Source organism: Octopus bimaculoides, chromosome 4, assembly GCF_001194135.2.
Source record: "Octopus bimaculoides isolate UCB-OBI-ISO-001 chromosome 4, ASM119413v2, whole genome shotgun sequence".
Taxonomy (NCBI): Eukaryota; Metazoa; Mollusca; class Cephalopoda; order Octopoda; family Octopodidae; genus Octopus; species Octopus bimaculoides.
In genome coordinates, this window is record NC_068984.1 from 1,606,930 (window position 1) to 1,615,337 (window position 8,408).

The 8,408-nt window shown below is 39.1% G+C and overlaps 2 protein-coding genes across 6 annotated transcripts in view; one reads left to right on the plus strand and one right to left on the minus strand.

The window, feature by feature from the left end:
• LOC106869032 (acylamino-acid-releasing enzyme) overlaps positions 1–8,188 on the minus strand; it is a 111,637-nt gene extending 103,449 nt beyond the window's left edge. The window contains exon 1 of the mRNA XM_052966850.1: positions 8,110–8,188. Within this exon, the coding sequence (XP_052822810.1) occupies positions 8,110–8,127 (18 nt within the window). The 5' untranslated portion in view covers positions 8,128–8,188. The remainder of the gene's footprint in view (positions 1–8,109) is intronic.
• The window catches only part of LOC106869031 (cytokine receptor-like factor 3), a 42,099-nt gene that overhangs the window by 16,109 nt on the left and 17,582 nt on the right, over positions 1–8,408 (plus strand). Inside the window, exons 2-3 of one of the 5 annotated variants that reach the window (XM_052966852.1) lie at positions 1,599–1,837; positions 3,514–3,606. The exons of 1 other annotated variant lie outside the window; for it this stretch is intronic. Coding sequence is in view for 1 of the 4 variants with exons in the window: in XM_052966851.1 (XP_052822811.1) it covers positions 1,833–1,837 (5 nt within the window). In the remaining 3 variants the exon portion in view is untranslated. Of the gene's footprint in view, positions 1–1,598; positions 1,838–2,492; positions 2,514–3,513; positions 3,607–8,408 lie in introns of those variants that run through there. 3 more of the 5 variants (XM_014914531.2, XM_052966851.1, XM_014914529.2) reach the window with 3 other exon arrangements.

Here is an 8,408-nt window from a genome sequence, read left to right on the forward strand (position 1 = left end):
TTTATCCCCTCAAAATATTTTCAACGTTTATTCTTTTCGGTAAATATTTTGAAGAAGAAAAAGCTGTTTACTGAAACCGTGTTATGAAGTATCAACTTATTTAAGATTCAACTTGGTCAAGATCCTGTTTCTTCTTATCGTGTCCATCATTTCATTTATAACTTTGCAATTCTCCGCATTGCTGCTGCTGCTAATCTTTTTCTTCTTCTTCGTCATCATTGCCGTCATGTTGCTGTTGTCGTCAATGCCCTCGACAATTAGATATCGAATGCATCACATTAATTTATTCTACCTTTATTCGGAATGTTGTGCTGAGGCAAAATAAATCGTTGTCAGTGTTAATGGCAGAATCGTTAAGCACGTCGGATAAAATGCTTTGCGGCATTTCTTCCGACTCATTACAGTCTGAGTAGAAATTTCGCCGAGGTCGACCTTGCCTTTCATCCTCTTGGGATTGATAAAGTACCAGTTGACTACTAGGGTCGATGGAATTGACTTTCCCATCCCTTCGAAATTGCTGGCCTTTTGCTAAAAATTTAGAAAGATTTATTATTATTATTATTATTATTTAGCAGTGCTACCGAGGATTCACTGTCGGTTCTAGATGAACTTCATAGGAACGGAAGCTCCGCCAAGCAGGACTGTCTCAGCTGCGCGCAATACCACGAAACCGGGCACTGCACTCATTAGTGCAGTGTCCGGTGTCCGGGCATTGTTGACTTGTAGAGTTGTGTTGAACAGTTGTTATCGTGTATGGGAGGAATCCGTCGTGAGGATCGGCCTTCCCGCTACCTTTTAACAAGGCTGGGCAGATGTTATTCCTGTCTATGGCGAAAGAGGTTGTGGTGGATGAGGTTGACAGGATCGAGGAAAGACACTCTCTTCTTCGGTTAAGCCTTCGTTGACTTCGTTCAGCTTGGTAAGCGGAGGCGGAGAGAGGGATGTGCTCCTAGTAAAAAGATAGGTGACTGGCAAAATGGCCCAAGTCTATGTCCCTGTAGATTGGAAAACAGTTAGTCGAGGGCTTGTTCATTTTGTTGTCAGAGTAATCGTGGGTGTGTGCGGTTCCTTGATTGTTCTTTGTTGGAGTTTTTCCTGTGTTGGGAGGAATACAAAATTCATGTTATCGCTTAATTTGTATATTATGTAAATTTTTATCTCTTTTCACCATCTTTTCCATTTCTTTCTCTTTCTCTTTTATGCAAGCCCTCACACAAATTGGAGATTGTCTTTGTGATGCCCCCCCCCCATCTATACTCCTGTGGCTAATAAAAAATTACCATCACCACCACCATCATCATTATTGAAAGCATCGAGCTTGCAGAATCCTTATCGATTCAATCCTCCCCTTAAAATTGCTGGCCTTGTGATGTAGCAGAAACAATTATTTACATTGCCTGTCAATAAAGTTGTCGAAGTTTACACACACACACTCTTTCTCTCTCTCTTTCTCTCTCGTAACCCCTTCCTCTCTCTCTCTCTTTCTCTCTTGTAACCCCTTCCTCTCTCTCTCTCGTAACCCCTTCCTCTCTCTCTCTCACACACACTAACATAGAGATCGATTGATGAATTAATTCTGCGTGCTTACTGGTTTGCAGACAGACATTAGTTCCAGTTTATATTTGACTTCGGCGGAATCGGTAATTTCTGACGCAGCCTTCAATAAGACGACCGTTTCCGTCCAACCCAATGCTTCACCTCACCATTGACGGCATCAACGATATCGGTCGGCCCTTGGTGGGATATTAAAGGGCGAAGCGGCTGCTAGAGTTTTCCGAGGAGAACAGCAAACCAGCCTTGTTAATTACTGTCGCCTCACCATTCTACATTGAATGAGGTTTGTATTTTATTAAATTAATGTGGACACGTACGTGTGTTGAGGCAAGTTTTTATATTTTAGTGTGTGTGTGTATGTCTATCACACTACACACGTTGCATACACACGTATTTCTACATATACACTTCAATGAATGCATCTCTATTTTGTTGTCGCTGTTGTTCAGCCCTAGGCCGCCGGACCTGCTCGAACAGCCACATAATGAAAGGTGTCCCAGCCTTGATCAACGTGTCTTATACACACACAAACACACGTCCAGGAGCTGCAGTATAAAATATATCCTTCATTATTTGACAATTGATTCGTATTTGACGGAGATTTTGCTGCTATTTCTTGCAAGTCGAGCGACTGCATCCAGACTCACCCATGTGTGCGTGCGTGCGTGTCATACACTGACGTATATCTATAAGCATTTATTTACATTTTCATACCACGTATGTATATTGTGTGACTGCGTTATGTATGTACGTAATATATATATATATATATATAATTAAAACAGGGTATGGCTGCAAGAGAGAGAGAGAGAGAGAGAGGGGGGGTGCATGTGTATTGCACACACACACAGCTGTTTGCGTGTATTATGTACACACAGACTTCTTTTTATGCGTTAATCTAAATTGTGGTTGATTATGCTTTCTCTCCTCTCTGCCGTTGGTGTTTCTATATTTTTCAGGTAGAACAGTTTCTCCATCACTAGTGTTGCCTTGATCTGACAGATCTGTTATTAGCACCGTTCCAAACATGACCACCCTGTTTTTTGCGTGTGTACCGGAGATATCTTTATTGAAGCTGATAGCGTACAGTTTGAGGTTGATTTAGTCGGTATTTCTTACAGTTTGAGCGATTGCAACGAGGCCGCCCCCATTGTCTCGCACTTCGTCTATGGTTGGTGACACAATATTTGTAATTGCTGCAGTCGCGTGTATTCTTCGTGCAATAATCACTCATACATATATATACGATTAAAGGCATATATATATATACATAGGCACACACATATATACATAGGCACACACATATATACATATATATATACCCACACATAGACAACAATGTATACATCCACATTGCCCTGAACTACCTTAGGAAATAAATACATTGGGTTGTCCCGTTTGTGATACATGGCAGTAAACATCTCCCAAGAATAATGGTAAGGAGATTGGCTGCTGCCGACGAAGGATGATTCAGACTCCGACATGAAAAAGATGTTAGTTATCAAGTAGAGTGGGGGGATGGTGGTGGTGGATGGGAATGTATGTCTGAGAGAAAGAGAGAGAGAGAGCTACTAGGGCTTTGGGTGTGGGGCTGAGGTATGATAAATTTTTTCCTCCTCCCGTTAGTTTTTTTTTGTTTCGTGTTTACCCTGCCTACCTCTACCCACTACCCAACCTTAAATCTTTGGTATTCAATCTCTCGTCCTCTTGTTATCCCTTTTCTTCTTCCCCCCGCACTCCATCTGTACCCCTTCTTCCTGTTGTTCCGCTGGACTGACTGTCAGCACAGACCGGTTGTAAATCCACCTCCTCCCAACCCCCGCCTGTCCTTCTTTCCCCTCCTGCCGGGAATCATGAGATAAAAATGGAATAATTCTTATCGGCAACTTGATGTTGATGCTACATAATAATAATAATAATAATAATAATAGGGTTCTTGTTTCTTTTCCCTTTCGTTAGATGGTTTGTTCTCTGTAAACAAGACCTCATCTCTCAGATGACACAAACATCGCTTCTTCACTGAATTCTATTTCTCTACAAGTTACTTGCACCGTGAGTATGCCGTGTTTCACTTTTCTTTAACATTTCTATAGACATGTGCATATATGTGCATGCATGCATGCTTTTCTCAGTAATCATGTGCATGCACGTACATATGTGTTCTACAGACTTATTATGCATGTGTGTTTTCGATTTTACTGACCAAGAATCATTTGAAAGAACATACTAATCAACTAATTAGTTGCCGTAATTATTACATTTATTCTATTCTGATAATTCTTCACCTTTTATTGGTCTCTTTATTATTGGAATTTCGACTTTATTCTCTGTAGAATTTGTTTGTTCTTTGTCTTGTTCAATGTTAAACGATTGTGTTAATCACCAAAATCTTAGGAATGTCATGTCAACAGAAATTGATAGAAATATTAGTTTCTTCACATTACGCATTATTTGTCAGCTGGAATCGAAGATCAATGGCTTTGTGTAAAGTGTTAGGAATGTAAATAAAATGAAGATTTTCCATTGAGATTTGAAACACTATACCCAACATAGTCTCAGCTTGATAAAAGCTCAGTTCTTGTCGTACTTAATATTGTGCACACTGTAGAAATGTGTGTTTATAATTTTAGATTGCTTAACACAGGATTACTTTTAGAAATGGGAGTATAATGTGATTAAACAGATACCAGTGTATTACTGGTACTTCTCTTTCCTGTCCTGGAGTACTTAGAATGAAGTGACTCGGATAGGATTGAACTGAACATTTAGATAGCAAATATAACTAGTTTTTCTTTCTTGCTTTTATTGAATACAAGACCAACTTTGTAGAATAGGAAAAGAATTTTCCCTCACTTTATAACTGGTATTTATTTAGTGACTAAGAAACTTTAAAATTTGTTTCTTAAAACACCAAAATGTCTTTCAAAGAACTAAGGTTGTTTTTTAGTCTTTAAAGAACAATTTTCTGGTTGTGAATTAAATCCAGTGGAAGACTAATGACTAAAGATCGTTAGTGTTTTAAAAATCAATTAAAATATCGTCTTTTCTCACTCTTATTGTCTTGTCCATAGTTCTGCCTTTTTTCAGCCTCATTTCTTTCTAATAAAATGATTTATTTAGTTGCATAAATACCATGTTGTTGTATATACACCCTGTAGTTATGTATGCATTGTAGAATTTTATATACCCTACTGTTGTATATGTGTGTATGTGTATATATATACATATATATACATACATACATAAACATGCACACAAGCCTAGTAGTTTTATCATAAATTACATTGTAACCTGTACTCCTCCTCCCTGTAATTTATCTAATTAATAATAACTCTACCTCCTCCCTTCCATCTCACCTCTACAACTCCATATTGCCCTTTGTATAGGGCTTATTAATGCCCTAAACAAACATCTCCCTTGGGTTCACATTTGTGTGCAAGAATATGACTAAGTTGTATTGTGTGTAGAGTGTCCCTAATGTGTACATACGTGTCTATAAATGTTGTGTTTGAGTGTGAAAAGGACTGAGTTGTAGTGTATTTGTGTGTGTTATATAAATGTTGTATGTGTGTGTATGGAAGTTGATTGAGCTGTGTTTGTGTTGTGAATACCTTTTTTTCTTTTTCTTCTTGTTGTCAGAGGGGTGCCTTCTGCCATCAAAGGTAATAAAATCTACTGTTGTACACTCTGATTCCTCTCCCATTGAAAAGAAAAAAAAAAAAGGAACATCCTGAAAGATTCAGCCTTCCCTGCATCTACCCCTTCCATATAATTCTTCCTTGCATATAACCTTTTCTTGCAATATACCCCTTTCTCGCATCTACCCCTTACCATATGTTTTTTTTTAAGTCAACATTGAACAGAATCCTTTTCTCCCTCGCCTGTTTTTTTCCCTACCTTTTTTCTTTTTTTTTTTACTGAAATTTAATATAATTTTACTGCAATTACTGAAGTTAATATTATTAGCTCCATTGCATTGCTGAAGATTGGGTTTTTGAGTTCATTTGTTTTCCAGTCAAAGCAAAAATGTTTGATAGTCCCCTTCAGATTTTTACCACTTTTTTTCTATCTTAGTCAGTTTCTTTAGGTTGCCATAGTTACACCTGGTAAGTTAATAGTTTCCAAAGTAGAAGAATATTTCTGGGAGTGAGAGGTGTCAACAGTATCGACCAACCACAAATGGAATGGAATCTTTAACTTATCATCACAATGATGAGTAATGAATGCCATAGACCAAAATATAAGACCGAAAACTAGAATTCCCTGCTTACATTTTCTTGTCTCTTGTAAACCTGACTACACCTTCATTCTCACAAACTTAATTCCCTGTGTAGTTGCCACAGTTAAACGGAATGTTTTGCCATTAAGTACTTTTAGACAGGAATGTGTGTGTGTGTGTGTGTATGTGTGTGAAAGAGAGAGAGAGACAGAGAGAGAGAGTGTGTGTGTGTGTGTGTTTTCTAATCTTCTGTAATCTGGAGAACTTTATTTCATTTTTATCTAAATGAAATATCTTGACATGCATGTACATCACCCCCCACCATCATCCACACCCTCACTTCCACCTCCACAAAGAAAAACCAACAAGGGCACCTCTGTGCAGTCATTCAAACTGCTAGACATAGCAGCCAAATCCACACCAATCACTCCATGCAGCCTTAAAAATGTAAGAACACTAATTCTAGCTGTAAAAGTCAGAATACTTTTAATTGAAGTTTCTGTTCTTGGTCAAGACTGACCTGGGGCAAACAACACAGTAACAACAGTAATCCCTTAATTCAGTGTTAATTTATAAAAATGGAGGCTGATTAATTTCCTCAATTAATAAAAAGATGTTTTTAATCCTTCTTAAGAAAGAATTATATTAGAAGCAGTTTATATTTTGTTTTTGGTGGTGGTGGTCAGATCTGGTTGTTAGTTTAGGAAACATTGCAATAACTGATAGACTCTTGGCTCCTCTGTCCCCACTTGCAACCCCCATCCACCGTCTTAGTTCCTCTGTCCCCTCTCACTTCTGTTCACCTCATACTTTGAGGGTCCACCTGGACACTTAATCACCCTTATTTTTATTACTTTCCAGCTCCCTGATCTTTCTCTTCGAAAGTAGGGGTAGCAGTGTAATACCTTTGCAGCTAGGGGCCCATTCTGCTCTGGCCCCTTCCCCTCATACTTTAACCCTTCAGCCCCTACAAGCTGCATGGTAGCCTCACCAGAGTGGTATGCTCTGTAAAATGGCTGGCATTTGGAAGGGTGTTCAGCCATAGAAACCATGCCAAAGTAGGCACTGAAGCATGATGCAGTTCTTGGACAAGTTGGATCTTGTCAAACCATCCAACTGGTGCCAATATGGAAGACGAATGTTAAGTGATGATGATGATGATGATGTGAATGGCTGAAGCTGACTAAATCTCCCTGACTACTACACTCTGTTCCCATATTGATGCCATGGCCACAACACGTTGTACAGTGTATAGAAAGGAGAGTCCTGAAAGATGAAAAGCTGCTACAGAGATGTAGACAGCTTATTCACTGAAGGCATTAGCTGTGAAGTAAGAAGCTTGCTTCCCAACTATATGGTTCTGGGTTCAATCCTACTGTGTGGCACCTTGGGTAAGTTTCTTCTACTCTAACCCTTGGGCCAACCAAAGCCTTGCGAGTGGATTTGGTAGATGGAAACTGAAAGAAGTCTGTCATCATCATCATCATCATCATCGTTTAACGTCCGCTTTCCATGCTAGCATGGGTTGGACGATTTGACTGAGGACTGGTGAAACCGGATGGCAACACCAGGCTCCAATCTAATTCGTATATATATATATATATATATTTGCCAGTACCGCCTGACTAGCTCCCATGCCACTGGCATGTAAAAAGCACCCACTACACTCTCAGAGTGGTTGGCGTTAGGAAGGGCATCTAGCTGTAGAAACATTGCCAGATTAGATTGGAGCCTGGTGCAGCCTCCTGGCTTGCCAGACCCCAGTTGAATCGTCCAACCCATGCCAGCATGGATAATAGATGTTAAACAATGATGATGATGATGATGAACTCACCTGTCAAAGACAATGTATGAGGGTTCATCTTTTTTGCCAAACGACTTGCACGAATGATTTGTTTCTTTCTTTTATAGTGATCAAAAGTATATGCTGCACATTAGCTCTCTCTCTCTCCCTCCTCCATCAAATTGACACATTGCCTGAACAGGTGCACACAGGTGTGCTGCACGTCAGGTGTTGAAGTGATTGCAGTGCAATGCGAGATGAAGTGTTTTGCTCAAGAACACAATGCATCACCGGGTCTAGGAATTGAAACCATGATCTCATGATTGTGGGTGCAACACCCTAACCACTAGGCCATATGTCCTCACCACATATATGTGTGTGTGTCCTTAGAAGCCATTTACCCAAGTGACACACACACACACACACACACACACACAAATAGATATTTCTCAGCATGTTGTTTATATTATGAAGAATTCCAAAATGTGACAGAAATGGAAAAGTTTCTGGAGAAATCAATGATTAAGTATAGAAAATAAATGTTTGTTTTTACCTGCCTTGGTTCTGCCATGTTTGTTGGAATTGTAACAAAAACGTTTTGTTGGAATAAGACAACTTATACACCTCCCAATCTTTTTATCTGCTAATTAGAGATAATGACTTGCTGAATCATTCACTTATGATTAGAGAAATATAAACGTGTCAGAAGTTGATTTGTCTTTCTGCAAAGTCACAATATTTGTAGTCCTTCAGTTTACATTGTAGTCATCATCATCATCATCATCATCATCATCATCATCATCATCATCATCATCATCATCATCATCATCATCATAATCAACTGCTATCATT